General features: G+C 45.0%; 1 protein-coding gene across 8 annotated transcripts in view; it reads right to left on the bottom strand.

Annotated features, from left to right (window-relative positions):
* CADPS (calcium dependent secretion activator) overlaps positions 1–22,127 on the bottom strand; it is a 239,860-nt gene that overhangs the window by 71,767 nt on the left and 145,966 nt on the right. For 7 of the 8 annotated variants that reach the window (XM_062585365.1, XM_062585363.1, XM_062585362.1 and 4 more), the window contains exons 12-15: positions 16,891–17,027; positions 11,407–11,594; positions 1,105–1,206; positions 102–165 (exon numbers count right to left, since the gene is read on the bottom strand). In XM_062585365.1, the coding sequence (XP_062441349.1) occupies positions 102–165; positions 1,105–1,206; positions 11,407–11,594; positions 16,891–17,027 (491 nt within the window). The remainder of the gene's footprint in view (positions 1–101; positions 166–1,104; positions 1,207–11,406; positions 11,595–16,890; positions 17,028–22,127) is intronic. The other variant, XM_062585370.1, reaches the window with a different exon arrangement.

Raw genomic sequence — 22,127 nt, 5'->3', positions numbered from 1 at the left:
TAGGTGTCCTTCACAACCGTAACAGTCACTTAAGCTCTTCTGGATGGAAAGGTACACAAATACAGGGATTTTTAATTAGCTTTTGTTATTCTTATGCTTACCCTTTCCAGTAGCGACAGAGTAGCTTTTAGTGCACCTTCTGGACGGCCGAATGGGAAGCAGTACCTAGAAAAACCACATCATGTTAAGATCACACCAGGTGCACGTGGACAAGCCTATTTATACCCTTTGCAGTGGTATAAAGAAGCTTTCCTAAATATGCCTGAGCAATTCTTTAGTACTACTGCTCTGAATTAGCATTCTTTCTAAAGGGTAACTTTCAGAAAGGGTTTTGATGAGATGAACGCTAAGACAGTAAAACAGAATAAGGGGTATCTGGGAAAGTCAGTTAGTTGTAGCAGCTCATTAAATCTAGGTGTCACCTAGAGAGTTTTTAATTCTCCTAGAAGAATTATTATGCCCTGGAAAGGATAATACCAGTCACTTCCAGGCAGGGAACCAGTGATCTACCAGGCTGTAACTTGTTGTAACTGGAACCAGCCACTGTCTCTGGGGAGTGACAGCTAAAAGGGGCTCTGGCATGGAGTCTGCGTGCAAATGCACATCACCGGTGTGTGTGCAAATGCATGTCACTGGTGCGTGTGCAAATATGCACAAGCAGCGTAGGACCAGGCTGGTGTGCTGGGGGCAATCCATCACTTGTTTTGGGGGGCAGTATCCATCACTCCTACAGTTAAGGCATCCCTGAAGAAAGCCCTGCTTGTTTTTATACTAGGGAGAAGTGAAAATGGGCAGCAACTAAGAAAAGCGAAGAGGACAAGGGATTTTTTTTGTTGTTGTTAAATTGAAAAAAAATTCACAGCATTGCCATGCCTGTGAAAGCAAGATGGTTTGAAATACCCTTTAAAGGTTACATATTTAGAATCACTCTCCAGCTACAAGCATGCTACAGCGCAAGCTTCACTGCCCTGCTTAGGTCTGCCTGTGTCACTTATGCAGAATTCCCATATGCATTCAAAATCTGCCGTTTGACTTTGCAGTTTACGGGAGGGAGTGGGGAGGAGACGAGTGCCCCCTCGCTCAGGCGGGGATCGCTGCCTTTACCTAAAATGCGTGATCTGATTCTCCAGCAGCAAACGAAGCCGCTCCTTGATCTCCTCGAAGCGCTCTTTCTCGTCCACGGTCACCGTTCCTATCCCGTCGGGCCTGGGGGAGAAACGCCGTGAACGACTCGGACCTCACCTGGGGAGCCCGGTGCATCGCCCGCGCAGCGAAGAGCACGCTGCGCTTCGGGGACCGCGGCACCGGGAGGGCGCGCGCGGCACGCCGAGACGCCGACAAGAGTCTCGGGAGAAGGAGCGAGGCTCTCTCCGAGCGCTCACCCGGCCTCCCCCTTTCTGCAGGTGCACGGCAGGGAGCATCACGGCAGCTTTCACTGCAGCGTCAGGCCCGTGGCTGGCTAAACACGCGCTTAATTTCTGCAGAAAACGATCAGCTGCTAATTTACCCCTTAATGCACAGTATGAAAGAAGATCAGCAACGAGCCCGTACAGAAGCAGCACACAGAAGCGCGCACTCCTTCCTAGCCACCGAGTCACCTTCTCGGGATCAGCTCCGAGCGCGAACCCTCTTCGATGCGTCTGCTGAAACGTGCTTAGAGAGCGATACGTACCTTGCGCTGGAAAACTGCAACGGCTTTGTAATCTCAGTTTATAGAAGTTAAGGCACGACGACGCTCACGGGGCGGGCAGCGGCCCTCGCCTCCCCGGCGCCCCGTGAGCCGCGTCCTGCTGCTGACCGGCAAAGGCTACGGATGGGTTTGGGCGGCACCGGGCAGCTCCGCTGGCACGGCCTCCCTCCAGGTAACGCCAGACGTCTTACAACCGAACCAACGTTCGTACTTAAAGGCCTCCTCCAGCGTGCAGCTTAAGCTGCGTAAATCCTCCGTGCTAGGCTGGTTTGGCTATACAAAAGACTTGGCAGAGGATTACAAAGCTTCTAATGAACCGCCTGTCAGGGGTTAATTGGTTGGCTTTATTTTCCTCTTAAAGAATCAAAGGCCCTAAACTTAACAACACACACACACACACACACACACAAAAAAAAAAGGCCTATAAAAAAATTAAAATCTATAAAATCTGTACAATTGCTTCTCCTTGACCCTGTGCTCAGCGAGCTCTTAATATCACAAATACGGTCGCTCATGTTCCAGTACAGGTGACTAAACCATTAAAACACTTCAGCAGAGTAACTAGCAAGCCTTACAGGATATTCACTGTACGTCTTCAAAGCTAAATATACATTAAATAAAACTTATCACATGGACAGAGAAAAACACTTGAATACCAGAGGATATATTTAAATTTTATCAGCATTTCATCAGAAATTTCTACTTGATTATTTGCCAAATTCAGTTGTGCATTAAGGAAAAAAAAAAAAAGGAAAAGATTTAGGCTGAAACTTGGATAAAATGTCTCAGCTGGGGAACACATTTTATAAACACTTTTGGAAGTATGGATCTGGTCTCATTAGTACCTAATTAGGACTAGTTATTTTGAAGAAATGAGCAAGCCACAAAAGAAAAAAAAAGATACTGAGCAAAAACTAATGTCTGAACACACTTAATATATCTCTATTCCAAATTCCCATAAAATACTTAATGTTCAGATAGAAGATTTCTTCACGCCTTTTGTTATGCTGTGCACCTCACGGTGTCTGGTTTGTTCCCAGGCAGAAGAGCTGATAATTTGAGACAGGCTGCAATAAATGCTGTGTAGTCAGGGGCAGGGCTGAAGTCCTCATTTGACTTTTGGCATCGAGTCCCCGCTCCGTACCCAGAACAGCTCACAGGGTGTCATGAGGTTAATTGTATCCGCGCTGACAAACGATGGAGTAAAAGCTGCCTGCGCTGGCAGTGATTTGCTGAGGGACTGGAAATGGTCTGAAAGTTATGTTGCCCTTTGCTGGGTCAATAACCTCCAACGGTAAGATTTACCGACAGGCCGGAGAAAACTTGAAGGATGTACATGGGTCTAAATGAGGTTGTCTCTTCCAAAGGACAGGAAATGTCCCAAGAAGTGCTGCTTTTAAAATAACTGTCAGCTTTTAAAAAATATCCAACCGATTTAATTGCAAGCGCAGTGCAGCATCGCGTGAAACCCCTGCCAGCTCCAGACTCAGCAGTCCGGACAATTCACTGCTGATGCTGGTATTTTGGGCCCATATCTGATAATGATGCTTGAGCCATTGCTTTTTCACTCTGACCATAATTCTTCTCTGTATTCAAAGGGCTCCAGTTTTGTTGGAAGTTGTTATTTAGCCAGGTAATGACCAATGTTAGACACCCAAAATGCCCTGACACAACCGCATCTTTCACTTTTGGCTTTAGCAAATAAAAAATGTAGAGCTCTGAAAGCAGAAATACACCACCACTGACACAGACAAACACGAGGGAAGTTTGGGGCTTTGCAGGTCCTCAATGAACCTCCATCCAAAACGGCTCGCTTAAGCTACAGCACGCCAAGGCTTTGCACTGCGACACTAACCCAACCACCGAGGCGCACGCAGAGTAATGCAGTAATGCCTTCACCCGGCGCATGGCCCGTGGTCATCTCCAGGTCTTTGCATTTCCTGGCTTTTTTAGGAGACGGAAGATGCCCGAGCCGGTTGCTCCAGCCAGTGCTGTCCTCGCACATGGCCCTTGCTCCCGCAGCGGCGTGCGGTGTAAACAACAAGCCGTTTTTGCATATCATGCTCCTACAAACTTGAGACAATCTACAGGTCAGCTGTAGCCATTTTTGGAGCAGCGCGGATGTCTGGAAGGGCCTGCCAACCGAGAGCCATCACCATGGCAAGGACTTCCTTTCTCACACAGCTGTGGACTATATTACATCTGACATGATGAGCATCTCTTGAATCTACCTTTCAAATTTTCGGCAAACCATTTTCTCACTGTCCTTCACAAAGTTGACATTTTCGGCAGCATGATAGGAAAGATGTCATGTCGGCTGCTTTTCAAGTTGTTGTCACAGTGGTTAGCACCAGTTCTGTCATCTCTACTTTCCTCACAATCCCCCATCTTGAGCCATGTCACAAATAATAATACTTCCAATGTTTTTGTCAAATTTCAAATACTATAACCCAGCTGCACATCTTCAGATTTACTAGTTATGTTAATCTTTGTTGCTCATCTTCCCAGAAGCTGAAGCATTAGGAACTCATTAATTAGTGACAAATGCAGGATATACATAGAACTAGAAAAACACCACTGAAAGCCTTGCACTTAATTTATTAGCTTGATAATTTTGAAACCTAATTAAACATTCAGACTTTGAAAATGTAATCTTTTTGAGGGAACATATTTATTTTCCCTTTTGCAGGAACACAAAGGGTATATAGCTTAGCATTGCTATAATTTAAGACCCACTTCTGTGCTCTAGACAATTCCAGTACGTGGCTGATGGTGCTGTAAAAATCCGCAAGAAAACTTCAAGCCTCACCAGCTCTATCTGATGCTTACTGGATTTTTTTTTTCACCAAAGATATCCAACTCCACTTTTATGTTTGATGTTTTATCTTATGGACAGAATCACAGGCTCCTCCAGGAAGAAGCATTTCTGCAGTAAGGCTAGCTAAAATGCAGCTGTAGAAAATGAATGCTTTTACACACGACGCAAAACCACAACTTTGTAACACTGGGTTAAGCAGCAATGGTGAAAGAAAAAAGAGCAAAACGGTGAAAAAGTTGTGTATGCATATTGTACATACAGAAGCACAAAAGACAAAATGCTTATGTGTCTATGGATTTAGGTCAACAAACAACATCAACATCTCCATCTGAGTGGAGACACATTTTCACCTGATACTCTATAGCTCCTGCCATGGTCACTTGAGGTGTATGGTATAAGCTACGGGCACAGCAGGAAGCAGAAGGGTGAAAAAGGCAAGAAAAGAAAAAAGAAATTTTTGTTTATAAGAAAACAAAATTCAGATCACTCCTTTTGCTACACTATGCTTCCTCTCAACTTGTAAATTCCCAATGTAAATATTTCATATGAGAAGTTTTAAATGTTGCTTTCCTAATCCCTCCTTGATTTTTAGGTTTTGAAGCCATGAAAGCAACAACGTCAACAAAGCAGCTGGTGAAATTAAAAAAAGGTTGCAATTTAGAAGCAAAAATGATAGTCCTTGTTTAGCTGAGATGGTTTGTGCAAATTCCAGGCTTAATTATAAATTATAATTAGGACCTGTGATCCTAAGGCCACTGCTTTATTCTACAAGTCCCGCCTCCCCCCATGCCCTTTTCTAATTATACCCAGTGCCCCCAGGGCTAGTTATGCTGCTAAAACAAATATATCAAAATGATTTTTAACAAAGAGTAATATATGAAGCAATAGCCTGCATTTGTATGCAATTATAAATATACAGTATAGCTCCAGTGGGTTAATCTCTTTGACATAAGCCTGTATGAAATACCAAAGTGGCTTATAAATGAAAAGACATATCCTCTTTTACACCTTTTATGTTCAACTTGTCTACACTTTCTTACTTGGGAAAATATTGCTTACATGTAGCAAACAGATCTTTGCATGCACTGTGAGCCCTGGCATACAGAGCCAACAACAAAAAAAAACAATGTCAAAAAACGATGCAAATAATTTGATTTTTTAAGTAACAACTCGAATATAAAAAGCGTGCTGCCTTCAGCTCTCTTGCTGCTTGCCAGGTGCAGCACTGAGCTATGCGGTGAACAGGGATGATTCGCGCCTCGGACGGCACGTGTCAGGACAGGCTCCCGGAGGATCCCTCGCCTTGCCGGGGCAGCGTCCCGGGGAGCGTACCCCGTGCTGGCCGCTCGCTGTCGGGCCACAGCTGCCCCTCCGCTCCCTGCTGCAGCTCCCCTGGTAAATCTGGCCCGAAGGAGTCCACCCGTTTACACCCCTCAGAAAAACTTTTTTCAGCAACCGTCAATTTTGGCCGATTTCTCATTGCTCTGGGAATTTGCAGTGTGCGCTACCCGCTGCCTGGGAGCCCTTCGTTTAGCCCAGCCTTCTGCCCTTTCCCCCCACATTTCCCCTCGCCTGAACTAGATGCATGAGATGCTGCTAAACATGGGAGCAGCTTCACCCTCCCAACCTCGGCCTTCGTTCTGCTCCGGCTCTCCTCCACAGCACCGCGCTGAGCCAAGTCACGGCTCGTTGCTTCTCCTGCGCGATCTCCACCCTTGACGCAGCCCGGCTGAGCCGAACGGTGTCTGAGCACTGCCATCCTACACCCATTGCAATGAATCACGTCAGCCGGTAACGCGAAGCTGGTTCTCTGCTGGTCCCTGGCAATGCACGTCCCTTCAGCACAGATGCTGGATCACAGCCGACAGGCACGTGCCACCCGCTCCGTGCCACCACCAGCTTATGTGGCTGGGACATGGAGCCAGCACCTAACAAAAGGTTAGAGCATTTACACTGCGTGAGATTTTACTAACGTGCATTATTGCATTCAGAGCTATTCATCTGAATCGAGAACATGCACACTAAAGTACTACGGAAAGTATATGACCGTTACCATGATCATGAGAAGTTGGATGAAAGTGTTGATACATTAGCATTTATTTTGTCGGACCAAAAAGGTCCTATTCTATTTTTTTTAAGTAGCTTTATGGAAATCTTGCCTTTATGTGAAATAGTTAGATATGTAATTGGAATACAATGGAAAAAAATATAAATATATTATGCAGACTTTTTAACTCTTCAGGATCTACGAAAATAATATTTCTGGTGGCTTAAATTTGTTAAAATCTACTGAAACCTAATGCTAATGCTACCTAATGGAAGAGCTACTTCTTGAAAATTTTATGCAGTAAAATATACCTCACATAGAGAAAAGCAGGCCCCTGACATACCAAATTAATTAACAGAGGAGCCTTGTAGTTATTTGGACCTTGGGTTAGTAGACTGAGAACCTCAGCTCATCTCACAGTCACTGAACAGCTCTCAGGGAATGATGCTGTTCAGTCATTACCAGACAGGATAGGATTCAATCTGGCATCCTCATTCTGATAAGCTCAGTGTCTGATAATATTTAGTATGTACACATGCAGCATTTTGGTCTTATTTGTAAAGGTTCAGGACTAACCAAGCATAGAAAGATTCTTTTTTGGTGCCACCTTTAACAAAATTTTGGAAAAAGCCACTACACGGCTTAATCTGAAAAAGCCTATGTGAAATGAAGGTCACATTGGTTTCACATAGAAACCCAAAGAGATTCCTTCGAATAGGAGAAAAATCACCGTTCAAGGGTTCAGATGTTAACTTTGGCCCCGGAAAAGCTGGGCTGCACTTTCTGACCCACAACGTCTCTCCTGTACAGAGCACGGTAAGTCACTAGGGTCCTGTACACATCATTCTCTCTGCATCAAAGAGAGAGTACAGGCACGGTCCTCAAAAGTGAAGACAAAGACAAAAATGGAAACAGAAGCCTGGAGAAGACCTGAGTGATCATGTAAGCCCTTCCATAATTTTAACAGAAATGATGCTTTCTTCAAGCCATTTCCGTTTCTTTTCTTTACTCTTTTTATTGGAAGACCGTCAATAAAGGAAAGCGTCAGCCTCGATACAACGGTAATGGGACCAAAACCAAGGATGTTTGAATGATTCTGCATGAATTCTCATCTTTCACGTGGGAGAACACACCAGAAACCACAAAATCTTCCACAGTGGCAGAACTTTTAAAAAGGCACCCAATGGTACCTGGTAGATAAACACCCGCTAGGAAGTCAGCAGTAGGACCACAATCATGGGCCGCAATTGCTTTAACTTTAGTGAGCAGCAAGTAATTGGGGGAACCGAAAATCATTTGAGCGTTTAGCAGCCTGTGCCTGGCATTGCTGCTATCTGCTGCTGAGAGCCTGTGCCTTACACGTTCAGGTATCCGCAGGAGGTAAAACCTAGAACGAGCAATTTACATTTAACAACATTTTTACTTCAAAAAGGATGAAATCAACTGAAAAATTAAGGGGACTGTCATGCAAATACCAGTGATTTACACTCTGTTCATGGAGAGATCATGTCAGGTGGTCAGAGGTCTGAAAAAGGTACCTGAGCCCAAAGTGTGGGGGGGAAGCTGATATGTAAAGCAAAACCAGACCAACAGGGTCCCAAAATACCACCAATATACGGGGCTTCGGCCACTTCACGCGCTCTGGCAGCAGGGTCAGCTCCCCGCCAGCGGTGTATTTTGAACAGCGGCCGCCTTGCTCCCGCCCTGCCGGCCGGGCTCCCGCGCGGCGGCGGCGGCGGTGGTGGCGGCGGCGGTGGTGGCGGCGGTGGTGAGCCCGCGTCCTCGCGCTGACGCCTGTCATGCTGTCAGCCCCGACCTCGGGGCTGTGCGCGGCGTCCGAAGCGCACGCAGCCTCCCTGCACCTCCTCGCTGACTGCGAGCTACTGTTGTCTCCCTGCCTGACCTTACGCTAACGCGATCCGAGCAGACAGCCCACCTCAGCTCCATCACTGCCTGTCGCTAATAGAGGAGATTGATAGCCACGCGAAATTATCTCCCTGCTCGACCTTCATCACTGCGTGGCAGATCCTGACTGACAGCCAGCCTCGTTCTGGAGAAAGCCAAACTCCACATCCTCCTCCTCCTCCTTTTTTTTACAGTCTAAAAGTGAAGTAACTTCCTTTTTTGAAGGAAATCAAATCAACGCTTTCACAGTATTGTTAAATGGAAAAATATCTCATAACTTAAATCCCTATCTATACCGCAATGCTGCTCAGAGCTACTCAAGTGGGATGCTACGTACGGCGCTGCACAGCCCCAGAGACAGGCATGTCCCTGGGTTTAGAGAATTTGCAAGGAAAGTCTTCAATGCCGCAATGAGTCAAAGGTTTACTAGGAAGGGCGAGGACCAAGGCAACAAGCAACGTATGAAAGTGGCAGGTGGGAGGAAGGGACACAGCTAAAGAGAACCCAGTTTTACACACATCGTAATTGCTATTATCACTGCACGGATAAATACTGGCTTTCCTCAGCTCTCTGCCAGCCAGTTGTCAAATGCATGTGGCTTAAACAGTCTTCTGAAAAGAAATTGTGACTCTTTCTATCTATCCACTCAGATATTCAGATTTCTATCAGCAGGAACTAAAGACGCAGAGTCACTTCCCCCCCCCCCCCAACCACCTGTGGCCCATTCTTGTGACTTGCTGATAGCAGAGGCCAAGAAACGTCACCTAGTAGCTTCTGTGCCAAACTCTAACTGCCTGAGCCAGCACACAACTTTTACATAGAGATCGATCGTGGTTAAAAACTGCAATGCTGTAACCTTGCAGCTCCAGCACAGAGCCTCTGGTAATCCCCAGGTGACAGAGAGACACCAGGGACCTAGAAGGAATGTAAACCTTCAGCTTTTTGATTTGAAGTCAGTCATCAGCTGAAGAAAGGTAAGTTATAGCATGACACGATTCCCTCCTTGGAATTTTTTAAGCAAATTACTTTAAAAGCCCTGCCAATGCAGAGTTGTCCACTTGGCATTGCATAGCTGTCTCCCAGTAAGGTGCAGCAGCCACACTCAACACCGGGGAGCTGTACGGGTATGGGATTAGGGTCTACACACTGCAATGATTTTAAGTAATACATTTTCCTGTGCCAGCAATTCTCCAGCCACAACAGGAGGGGTGGCAGGTTGTTACCATGGCCAGCACCATCAGGTACGTCCTGCCTCTGCCCCAGATGAAGAGGAAGCTTCAGCTCTTAGCTGTGCTGGACTCTGAAGTGGTTCACGGAGGAGCTGTGACCACCATCCGACCTCCTCTGCTGTACAGTCCTGGGCCCAAAGGGCTTTGGATCAGGTCTGGACCCTAAAATAGCCTCTTACTGGGATGAGCCATGCCCACAGAAGAGGGTGTATGGGGCAGCTAGTTTCCAGTTTCTGCTATGATTCCTCAGATTCAGTGCAAACAGACTTGCCGAACACACGCCTGGAAAAACTCCAGGCACTGATCTTCTGTGAGATTCAGCTACCCAAATGCCACTCGCTTCCCAAGAGAGTCAGATACCTGGTTTTCCGGACTGCCCATGCTGCCTGACACCAGTTACAGACGCTGGTGCACCGGGGACGCGGACTGCTCAGTGACCGAGGAGGCCTGGTGCCACGTACAAAACACTTCTGTGCACTGTGCGCTTTCTCTTACCTTTTTGGCTCTGGATTCGGCTGCGATTTGGAATCTTTCCTTTTTTTGGACTCCTTTTTGGAATCCTTTTTTGTCTCCACTTCAGTGGCAGCGGCCTGAGACACTTTGCCCCCTTCGCCGTCTGCACTTGGCTGTGACCCACCAAGTAATTCTGTCATGTGTTGGCTTTGGGGAATGATTGAAACGCATGCGGGAAGGCCAGCAGCAAAAGTGAAAGAAACAGAAGAAAACATGAAAAAAAACCCAAAACAAAAGGAAACAACAACTGAAACCAAATAACAATTGGCAAAAAAAAAAAAAAAAAATAAGGAATGAACAAGCAAAAGAAAGTCAGAACTAAAAAGGAAACTAAAGAAGCAAAAACTTGGTTTCCATGACAAGATGTATGAAACTAACTGCAAAGCAAGTGGCAGCAGTGCAACATGAAACCTGGGCAATGTGTGTCATAATTCAGGATAGTATTTACCAGAGGACTTACAAAACTACACAATTGCTTTATAACTCTCCCTTCCTCAGCAGCATATGCAGTATAGCAAGCAGTATCTCAAAGTATACAATGCAACTTAAAAGAAACAAAGCAGAAAAAGAAGCTGCAACAGATCCTATAGCTGTCAACAAAATATATAGAAAAGGAAAAAGCACAGCTCCCTTTCATATTGTCAAAGATGTGCCACATTTCAGAGAAAGGAATGGGGCTACTTCTGAAATTGAAACTGCTTTGCAACAGCAGCAAGATAAAATTTTCAATTACGTTTAGCAATTTCTGAACTTACGTCACACTGACTTTTAATGAGACACAGGTGCCTAAGGGCTTAAATCACTTCTGAATATTAAAGTTTGATGCTGCTGAGAATTTCACTGTTGCGAGTTGTCAGATTCCCTTACATAGCAATTAAATCAGTAGAGCATATCATTTACTTCCATTCATTCAACTTGTGACTGTGGCATGTACTTCAACTGCGGTGTCAGAACCACAGCTAGCAGGTGCCTGGGCAAGAAAGTTAAACCCCCTCATTTCTGGATCCTGTACGTGCATTTTTATTGCTTACATTAAACAAGCAATGAAACAAACAAACAAACCGACTATGCCACTAGAAGCGCTGCTGCCAAACATCCAATGCGAAAACAAATTGGGGACTGTTGCACATTATCCAAGGAAACTTATATTTGACAAAGTCATCTCTTGCTGGCAGGGCGCTGCTAGCCAAGAATAATTCCTTACCTGTTGCCATGAACATGTGATGCACAAAAGGCAAAGCTGTAGTGAAGTAAGGTGGGGTCAATCATAGCTCCATTTTCTGCGCGCTCTAGCAAATCTCTGAGGTAGCAGAGATGTCTGTGACAGCCTCTCACTCCATTACGTGCACAATACTCATCTAGCACAAAGACCTGGCCAGGACTAAACCAGCCCTGTTTAGAAATAAAGAGACTTGATTTTAAATATAGGTTATTAAATACAAATGCTATCAGATCTGGAGGGTAGTGGTCAACTGTTCTAATAAAAGAAATACAAACCTAATGCTACATTAAAAAAAAAAGAAAGAGAGAGAGGTCACTGTTAACTCAAAAAATACATGCATGTTTGCATATCATCCCCCAACATACTATACACTCAGTGCAATTGTTAACACAAATGTATTATGCTACTTAAAAGGGAAAAGTCATTTAAAATGCTGAAAAGTTAGGTCAATTCCTATTGGTGCCTAGCAATAAAAAAGACTTACACCTTTCAGAGATGACAAGGATTTGATTATTTAAACAGCAGGAAATAGCAATCTTACTTTTGGAAAGGGATTGTACATTTGGCCATAAGCAAGAAAATTGAACTAGCGGTGGACATGGAGGATTACACTGAATAAAGACTCCTTTTGCAAGGGTAGGAATGTGCTGAAGATAGAGGAACACAGCTCTGCAGTACCAGCAAGGGATGTTTCACATCATTCTTATTTGTCTCCCATTGGGGATGCACTCTGAGATCACCCACCATAGGCAGGTCAGCATTCCTCGGCATTGAAGGAAACGTAAGCTCTGTTAATGATCAGGGTTTCTTTAATCATCGAGAAATCTTAAACTATTTCTGCCTGTCAGTCCTAAGGACCTGCTGACACACGGGTTGTTGTACAAAGTCAGTGCTCTCAAGGAGGACACCCCTTTGGTGCAGCGCTCCGGTGAATATCCTGGGACAGCCAACGTGGAAAGTGCCTCTGCCTTCAGTGAAGGTGCTAGCTAGGACAAGAATGTTCCTGTAGAATGCTTTTCAAAATGCTGCAAAACCATCAATATTTACATGGAAATTTGGGTGCTAAACAATTGCTAAGACGCAGCTCTGGAATGCATCAAGCTACAAAATCTTTCATCGTTTAATTGAAAAGTTCCTGCAGCGGGCGGGAGAGTAGTTGAGGCAGAGCACTGCCCCTATAGGCAACTTCTTTGCCACCCCATCTGTTACCCCAAATGCTACATCTTAGAAACAACACTGCTGTGAAAGATTAAAATATATTTTCTACCACTCAGATGACACCAAATCTTTTCTAGATGCCAAAATAGCTGCTTTGAAAAGAGTTGAAGAAATATCAATTAAGAGCTCAAAGACATAGAGAAGGATTTGCTCATCCTTATTGGGCCAAATCCAAAACAGATTGAGAAAAGAATTAAAATAATGAGGGGAAAATGATAGATATAGGGAGAAGCTACAGTTCTGGGATCACTAGAAGTGCACATATCAAAATGAAGACACAGAACAATGCAGATGGGACAGCACTCTGGAAGGTTATTTTTTGGGAGGGGTGTATTTGCCTTCATTGCTTTTTCTGTTTTTTTTTTGTTGACTGGTTGTACTGTGCTTGATTCTGGATTTTTTTTTTATCTTTGTGTTGCCTGTTCGCTACAGTCTTGGACAATCTCTTCACCTTGCCTGTGATCTCCAAATCATTGGAGAATAGGAAGGGCCAAAATATGGAAATGCTTTAAGTGCTGTGAAATAGAAAGGCGTGTGAATTTATTACTGGCATACAAATTTAAGCTAAGTTGTTATATTCATTTAAAGTATACAATGGACTCAGTCCTTAAGTGGTGCAATATTGGTCCTACAATCAATGGGAAGGCTGGCACTAAACATATTGGAATCAGATATCGAGGCCAGAGTTTGGGGTCAAAGAAGACAGGAAGCTGGACCTGGTGATACACAGCTCTCCTGGCTTGGGGTCTGCAGAAGTGTTGGTCCTTCATCGGACAAAAGGAAAGGGGCTGAACACTCCAGATCTCTTCCTTAGCTCACTGAAAGGCAACCTGAGCAGATCGATTCAGTACCAAACCTCCTATCATGTTACCTCATGTGAGTATGCCAAAGTAGACTACAGGCAGAGCGATCCAGAGCCCAGTAAGACCAGAAGGTCTCCTTTTGCATGAAAGCGTATAAAGAAGAAGAAGAGGAAGAATCCTTTCTCAGATCGTGGAAAGATTAATTAGAGACGCTAGAAGCCAGCAACTGGTTGGAAATGAGAGGTACAAAATGAAGAACCTGCTCCTGTCTCCTGCACCTACTGAACAGAGCTGCAAAGGGGCAGTAATGATGCTCCCCACAGCCCCAGAACAAAATCAAGGTTTGATGTAGGGCTGTATTCAGAGAAATCCCCCAAATCTTCAGGCAGATCCTAGCTCTTGATTAAGATTTGCCTGGCACAAGCAACTGACAACAAGCAAGTCTGGCAAATGCAACCGATAGCGACACACTGGGTGTCTCATCCCAACACAGTTAGGTACAGCTCAGTTTGGTCTCCCAGCTGGTATTCAGTAGCATGATGAAACATAGAGGGGACTTCGGAGGGAGGCTGCAGAGCACAGGGAACTTGACTGACCACGCTTAAGAAGCCAAATTGCATCAAAAAATGGCCAAACGTACCAAGCACCATGGGGGAGTGCAATTGGAGCTTTCAAACCAGGTAAAGCTAGGCTTGGTTGGGAAGTCTGAATCACTGAGAATTTTTCTAAAGTTAAATGTGGTTTCTGTGAAAAACATGATTCTTGAAGGAAAAAATTCACTTTTCCATAGCTGAATTTTCTCATTTGCCGCTGACAACACAATTCACTTCAATTCAGTGGCCTGCTTTACCAGCCTTTTGTTCTGACCCCTTTACATCATCTCTGTTAGGCTGAGCACTCTGGAAGACCATGTTTCCTCATTAAATGCTGTGTTGTACTATGTGAATCCTATAAATCCTGGCAGTAGGCTGAAAGTCTCATGAAGAGTTCAAGGGTAGTCTCAGAGAGATTGTAAGCATCCAAGCTGAAAGGTAGGAAGACCCAGCGCAGGGGCAATATTAAGCCAGAAGAGCTGCATACTCCTCCCCTATCTGAAAGTCCAGAAAAAGCCGTGAATGTGCTATCAGTTTGTGGAAGATGGGTGAGAACCCTCAGCAAGCAATGCAGACAATGCTCTTCCCCTTTCTCCAGCACGACGCTCTCTGCCAGGAAACATCACTTCTGCCATAGCTGAGATTAGTCACACAGCCTGTTTGTTTTCATAGAGATGCCAGAGAGTGGGCTTGCATTAACATTGTTTAACCTGGTTCGACGGAAAAGAGACAAAGCTGAGTTAATCTCTTGGTATAAGGGTAAGCCACTGAATCTGAGTAGGCCTTCCCTGGTAACTCCATGTCCACATTTGGAAACGCATGGACAAAAGAGACGTGACAAGGCAAAGCTCTAAGGGACCTTGCATGTGAATACCCTATAGGAAGGATAACAATTGCCCAGTAGCATACAGACTGGATGGGGAAGGCTTACCACAAGACTTACAAGTTCCTACAGGCAAGCCAGCGCAATGGTATCACAAACCTCCCACAGATACATCAGGAGCAATAGGGCTCTCTGCCATTGAATGCAAATTTTGAGATCAGTCTGGTTTTTACTTCATATCAGGAAAAACATGCTAAAATAGAGGGAAGAAGTATGTCAAATCCAAGTGTGAGTGAACACAGCCCATTACTCTCTTCTTTATAATGCTCTGTAATGGCTGATCTGATAGAAGACAGTTAACTGGTGATAGTCCTCTCTGAAGGGGTGCAAGTCTTGGTGCTGAAGGAAGCTCCAACACTCCAGTAGCTCCTACTAAGAGCCTAAACATCTTCATACTAAGCAGTAGTATGGCTGGTGGGTTTCTTGAAGAGAAACATTATTAAGCATTTTCAGTGATGGCCTCACACCTCTCCTTTAGCCATGAATTTAATTCAAAGGTCACAGCTCTCAGCAGGCCCAAGACCTCATAGGGACAAACCAGCTGCAAGTCAACCTGTCAGACATGCATGGATGGGAATGGTCTTCCTAGCGTCAGACATGCATGGGGAGTAGAAGCTGCATGCCAAATTCACTGCTACTGGAGCAAAGACCTTGGACGGAACCAGTGAGAAACCCGCTGTAGATGACAGAATAGTCTCACTGAGCCTACTCACATCACTTGTACACACGTGAGTAAGGTGCATGATGCAGTCTTCCCCCATCCTATTCTTACCTCAGGGGATGTCCACAACTGTTCCTCCTAGCCCTGCCCCTTGTGAGGAAGAAGTAACTCTCTATTGCTAATTGCACTTACTGGAACTTAGTCTTTTTGAGACTTGAATTTGGTGCAAGGAGCACAGCAGATGAGAGGAGCACCACTGTGGAGGGGATGTGGAGGAAAGGATTCAAGACCGAAAGTCTTGCTGTCAGCTGCTCCGTTGTGTTTCCAGGTTGTTGTTTTTAAGAAAAAGCTACGCCATAGCCCCAGTTCCAGACACTGCACAGTTGGCACGATGTGAAGACAACCTCACGGGGTGTTCCTTCTGCAGAACAAGCCAATGACGACACCCCCGTGTGGAGGTTTCTGTGTACCACAAGGAGACCGGGAAGGCCAGGGTCTGTCCCACGCCTTTCAGACTCAACCTGCTTTTCAGGCCTGATTCACCCTCTGGAAAGGCTTTATCTTGTTGCTTTCTTAGAAACTCAGAGCACAGTTCTCCTCCTCCCCTAAACAGCTAGAAATTCATTGCTCAAGTCATACTGTTAAAGGTTATTTGTCATTTACATCCTCACAGCTCCTAAGATCCGCAAAGCACTGCACCCCGGACAAAGGCTACAAGCTCTCCTGGAGAATCTCAGTGCCACGGTTATACAGCAATGGGTTGAGAGCTGCAGCTTCTGCTCATGAGGATAATTAATGGGCACATGATTACACAAGCAAGGACAGACAGCAGACCTATCACTGCAGTATATCCCCCTGGTCCCTCCTGTTAACTGCTTGGGATCCCTGCTCATAAACAGACACAAAGCTGGGCCACAGTTACTCCTTGAATGACTCCATTGACATGGGAACTGGTACCAGAGCGTCAGCTTTTCCCTGTTCTTTCATCCATAAGATTCTGGAAGGCAGTGTGGGACGCTGCAAAACAGTTTCTGCTTGCTATTGTACATGCCCAACCAGGAGTTTGTCTTTACAGGAAGAATCATTATAAGCACAGTAAACAAAAATAATAAAGACAGTGTTACTGGAGAAGAACAGCAGTAAGTTCACTGTAGACAGCCTCTCAAAAGAAAATACCTCGGGGCCAAATTCAAACCTGGTGTAAACAGAAGCCAATCTTCCAGCAACTGGGGGATTGGCCCCCCCTTGCACTACCTTTGACTTTGCTGCTTGATGTTTATATCACTAGAGACCAAAGAATATACTTGCCAGACAAGAATAGGAATCATTAAGTCTGTGGTCCAAAGTGAGGCGCTGAACCATCTCAAAGAGTGAAGCGTGGTCAAAGTTACAGGGATTGGAAGAGATAAATTCATCCATGCCATGCTTTTGAGCTCTATCTGCATCTGTTCATTTATACATATAGAGAAAGACACCATTTAGAGAGATGCAACACATTTTAGTTGACATACACAACAGAAAAATATACCGTATGAAGCATGAAAGCTAAATATCTCCCCTTCCCTGTATTAACTTTTCTCTTCCCAAGCTATATAGTATACTCTTCACCTCCCATTGTCAACTTGCATCAGTTATGGACTATCTCATTGCATTTAGGTAAAAGATTTTAGAATCAACATCTTGTCAACTGCTCGTTATAGTGCATTTATTCTGTACTTAAAAACAGAGCACAAACCCAGTAACGTATTCGGTATCTTACAATACACTATGAGTTAACAGAATTTTGGCTCACATAAGTAAATTAGCTCCTATTTAGGTAACTGTGGTTAATCATAATAGATTCTGCCATTCTAATGAAGTTATAGCTGTAGCATTTTCTCTAAAATTACTAGGTTTTCTAGGTATCAAACCAGTCACATTGTTCTTTACCCAAATGCCAATGTTCAACTCCCCATAGCAAATTTTTTTTATGGCAACTTTAAATGCTACCTCAAAGAAATAAAAAGATGCTCTTTTAAGCATTGCTAACAAGTTAAATTGATATGTAATTTGTTATCACTCAGAAAGTAACCTGATAGTGTGCTGGAGCTGCCAGTCATCCTGACAGAGGGACACAATTTCCTCTCCTTGGATTATGAGCTGCCATTTTTTTGTGAATTAATAGCCTCAACGTATTCACACTTTTCTGCTTTGGATGACGTTTACAGGCACTAAGTCCTAGGGACTAATTAATTAATCTCAACATGGTTAACTAAAAATACACCAAATTCCCTAGTTGAAATGAAGCCGCCAATCCAGCCTGGGTGCGGCCAGCCGGGACCCTGCTGGGAGCAGGCTTTGTTCTACCAGCAACCGAGGAATTAAAAGATACCTTTCACTCGTTTTTGTCTGTGCTCAGCTTTCTACTATATGGGTTCTTGCCAAATCCTCCGCAGATAGAATAGGATTTAAATCCTTCCCCTGTTTATAACCTCCTAGGGGAACTGGGTGGCCTTGAAACAATGTGGCTGAAAGGACACAAAAATGCAGTTTTCCGCACTAGCGGTATACGGAGACTGTATTTGTTTTAAAACAAAATTGCTCTTTACCAGAAGAAACAAAAATCCTTAATTAAGAAAAAGAATATAAGATGCTTTAAATAATAGGATAGTATTTTTTTATGTATGTTTTACTTAACTATTTAATAGGAACCTGTGAAGTGATGGCATGCCTTCTAAATACCTCGCTCACGTCTGTGCTCTCAGATATTACTAATTATTGGAAGCAATCTTTACATTTTCTGTATAGTCTGTCGTTAACTATATACAAATCATATAAATAACATCACCCACTGGAAAGAAAACAGACAAATTAAAACATGTAGCATTTCAATTAGCTGCTAGCAACACTTAATTCAGCAGTAGCTGGCAATTTTCCTCATTAAAACTCTGCTGAATAAATGCCGATTTTTGCAGTAGGCTCTGCAATTTTTGAGGGTCCGTTCCCCAGTTCTGCTTCGCATGTTGAGTCCTGCTTGCCTTCTATCTGCCTCTCTCTCCGGTCCCAATCCTCCCCTCCGTCTCCCCGTGACGGTGACTCCGTGCGTTCGGCTCGGGGACAGGAAAAGCAGCCCCAGCCCGCGCGGCGCAGCGACGGGGACGGGGGCAACCTCCCCGCCGCGCAGAACGAGCGTATCACCTCCACGGCACACGCAGCCTGCAGCTCCTAAGGCCCCAGACGTGACGGCCACGCCGAGCCCGGGTCTCGCGGTGGCGGGCTCGCACGCCGGTGGGCTGGCTCCTGTCTGTTTTGACAGATTTCTGCCCCATCGTCTCTGTCCCTCCGGGCCAAGATCGATCGGGCTGAGTGCGCTACCAAAGGTTGCGTATATGCTGTTTTCAGTTCCACTGCTAGTGCCCACAAAATGTTTCAACAGATATTATCAGACTATTTTTAATAGATTGTTGCTCTCTCTGGTTCCTCTGAGTAGACTGCAAGCTGACAAATTGGCTGGAGGCCTTAATTTGCCAGCTTCACTCAGAGATTTTATTACTTTTCAATTAGGAGCCCTGATATGCTGTCAATCCTCTTGCTCAGCAAACGAGACTCTGAGAAGTGAGTAAATCAGCTGGAAGCCGGACGAGTCCCCTAGCCCTTTCGTTGGTGACCTTTTCTGAGCTGATGTGCTCGGAAGCGCGTTTGAAACGCACATTTCTTACTCCAAACTAGCCAACTTTCCCCCCTTCATGTTCCCTTAACAAGGTGGGCACAGATCTTCAGGGAATCAGGAGAGGCTGTGCTGACTTGGAGGGAGCTGAGGATCTGTCTTGAGCTTCCTAAGGTCTCTCCGAGCAAGGCGGGTGCAGGGGCAATTTTCAGCCAAGCGCTGAGAACTGACACGGAGCTTACACAGCGGCCGCCTAGGCGCAGGGACGGATTTACTTTGGTGAGTCACTGCACAGCGACCCTGTTTGGAGCTCCCCACCGCACACCTGCTCGAAAGCCCGCTTGCCCGGAGAGCTCCCCAGCTCAGAACAACCACATGAGGAGAGGGGAATCACACATGGCAGTTTATGAGCTCGAGTGTCCACGATGCATCTCAAAGAGGTATGATCCACATGGGCTCTACCAGCCGGGGAGCTAAAACGCGGCTTTCTGACATGGAAAGGAAGATGAACAGCTGCAGTTCTCGGTGCTGATGGCCCAGCGCTGCAGCTCTTGCCTGTTCAAACCACCCTGCCTTGGCAGGGCTGCAGGACTGGCTGTGTGCAAGCCACCCAGCTAAGGCATAAAGGAGGTGTGATTTGAACCAGAGATGTCTTTGGAGAATGATTACACACACATGAATTTCACTTAAAGATAACGTTTGCCCTGGTCTACATGCTGAGAATTCTTAAGAATAACTAGGAGCACGTTAAAAAGGACAAACCTATGCTAAACTTACCTTCCCTGAATTAACTGGTACGTGACAAATGCACCATGGGGCTTGCAATTTATTTTTGCATTTTGATCTTTTCTAAAGGAATCATTTTAAAAAAAAATCAAATTTAGAAATCAAATTATATTGAAAGCAATACTCTTCCTAGAAAACACAAAAAGAAAAGGATAGATCTAAATATATTGTCCCTCCACTCTAGACAGCTGATCTGTGATTTAAAATAATGACTGCATCTGCATATGAAATGACAGTTTTATATATAATCCATCCTCCTTCAAAATGGCTTGTACAGTTTGAATGAGATTTTAAACAAACTGCAAAATGAAAATGGTTAATATTCACATCCAAAGTGTACAACTGATTTATAAATGCTTTAAATCCACTGTTTCAATTGAACGAGGTTGCTTTTTTGACCCTGTGCTATTACTCTAGTTAAAAAGAAAAGAAAACCAAAGAAAGAAAGTTGTATGATGCTCCAGTAATTTACAATCCCTTTCCAAGTTGCCGTGCCAAGCTAGCGGGTGCTTTTTGTTCAGGGCCCCAGACAAAACGATGCTGCGGCCCACAGAAGTTACCTTACGTGTTTGGACTAGCTGCACTCAAATGCAGCTGAAAGGTGTTCGATGGTGGTCTCAAAAGGGAGCCTGTAAGCAAAGCTAACCTGGGCAGCGCAGACTCCCTAAGTCTTCTTGAAAACTACAGCCTCTGGCCTTTTATGCTGCGCTTTGAGATTTGCGTTGCTGTCTTTTCTTGAACACTGCTTTTATTTTCATTTTGTTCATTTTTTCTGCAGTTTGCATTCTAGACTGACTGCGTTAACTAGCCCTCTGTCAAACACACATTTTGTGTAAGTGTTTGAAATCTGAGTCTTAAAAATCTGTCAGTGTCAGGAATGCAAAGATTTAAATAACAACAACAACAACAATAATAATGACAAAGGATGGTCCCACCATGCTGTCCTATGAGGGCTGCCCTTCTGCTTATTTACTGTAGCTGTAATTTAACAAGGAAGATCTCAAATATCTCGTTCTTGGATTTTCAAAATATATTTCACTGCCCTCTGCATTTCTTTCGCTATGGCAATAATTTTGGCAGATTTTGTTCTGCAAACAGTGAATTTAATAATGGGGGACAAGCTCCATAAAAGAATTCTTGTTATAAAAGGCTATAGGTAGCCATTTTATTGTAAGAATTTTTTACTCCAGATTAATTTCTTTTCATTAATGAGTGACTTTGTTTTAGTACCAAAGGCAACCAAACATTCGGTAAATCTTACAACACATTTGTTTATTAAAAAAAAAAGGACCAAAAAAACCAAAAACTGTAAATTAAAAGGTGACTTTGTATCTTACTCATCTGGAAAATGTGTGCTTGTCATATCTGCTTGACATTACAAGAATGAAGATGTGGTTTGGACAGTAACAAACAATGACACTAGTCAACCTCATCAGGAGACATGAAATAAAGGAATGACAATGATTGATGGCAGCTATTCATTTACAGATATTTCTGGAAAAGTCCTCACTGGCACGGCCAGACAAGTTTTGCGGGCGGCCGGCTCCGCCGCGGCCGCGCGGAGCAGCGGGAGCGCGGGGGAGCCCGGCCGGAGGCGGCGGGGCGGCCGCTCGCTTGGAGGAGCGCCGAGGTCTCCCGCGCTCCCGCACACTGCGCGGAGCCAGCGGACGCGCTCGTTAGAGCCGTACCACGGGGAAGAGCCTCGAAACCGCACTTTGCTCGGCCGCGTCGAACTAGCAAATACCGGGGTTCTGGGGGAGGGGGGCAAAAAAAAAAAAAAAAAACCCAACCCACGCTGGGGCTTAAAGTGCCGTCCTGCTGCTGGCGAGCGAGCTGCGGGCAGCGCCGGCTCGTGACTTACCAACTCCCCTCCTCTCCGCACACCGCGGCACTGCCACTCCTGCAGAGCGCAGCTGCGTGCGTCCAGGTCTGCGCCCCTCGCTGCGCTACTCCTCCACCCTGCCAAGAGCTGCGGCCTCTGCAGCAGACTCGACTTGCTCCTCAGCCAGCTCTCTACAACCTCCTCTGTCGTTTTATTCCGTGTTAGAAGGCAACTTTAAATTTAATCTGTATTTTAGTCCTTTGTTTTACCGCTTTTCCCCTGCTGCCAATA

This window comes from Rhea pennata, chromosome 12 (genome assembly GCF_028389875.1).
Source record: "Rhea pennata isolate bPtePen1 chromosome 12, bPtePen1.pri, whole genome shotgun sequence".
Taxonomy (NCBI): domain Eukaryota; kingdom Metazoa; phylum Chordata; class Aves; order Rheiformes; family Rheidae; genus Rhea; species Rhea pennata.
The sequence above is the reverse complement of the archived record's forward strand: the minus strand, read 5'-3'. Positions and strand labels throughout refer to the sequence as shown.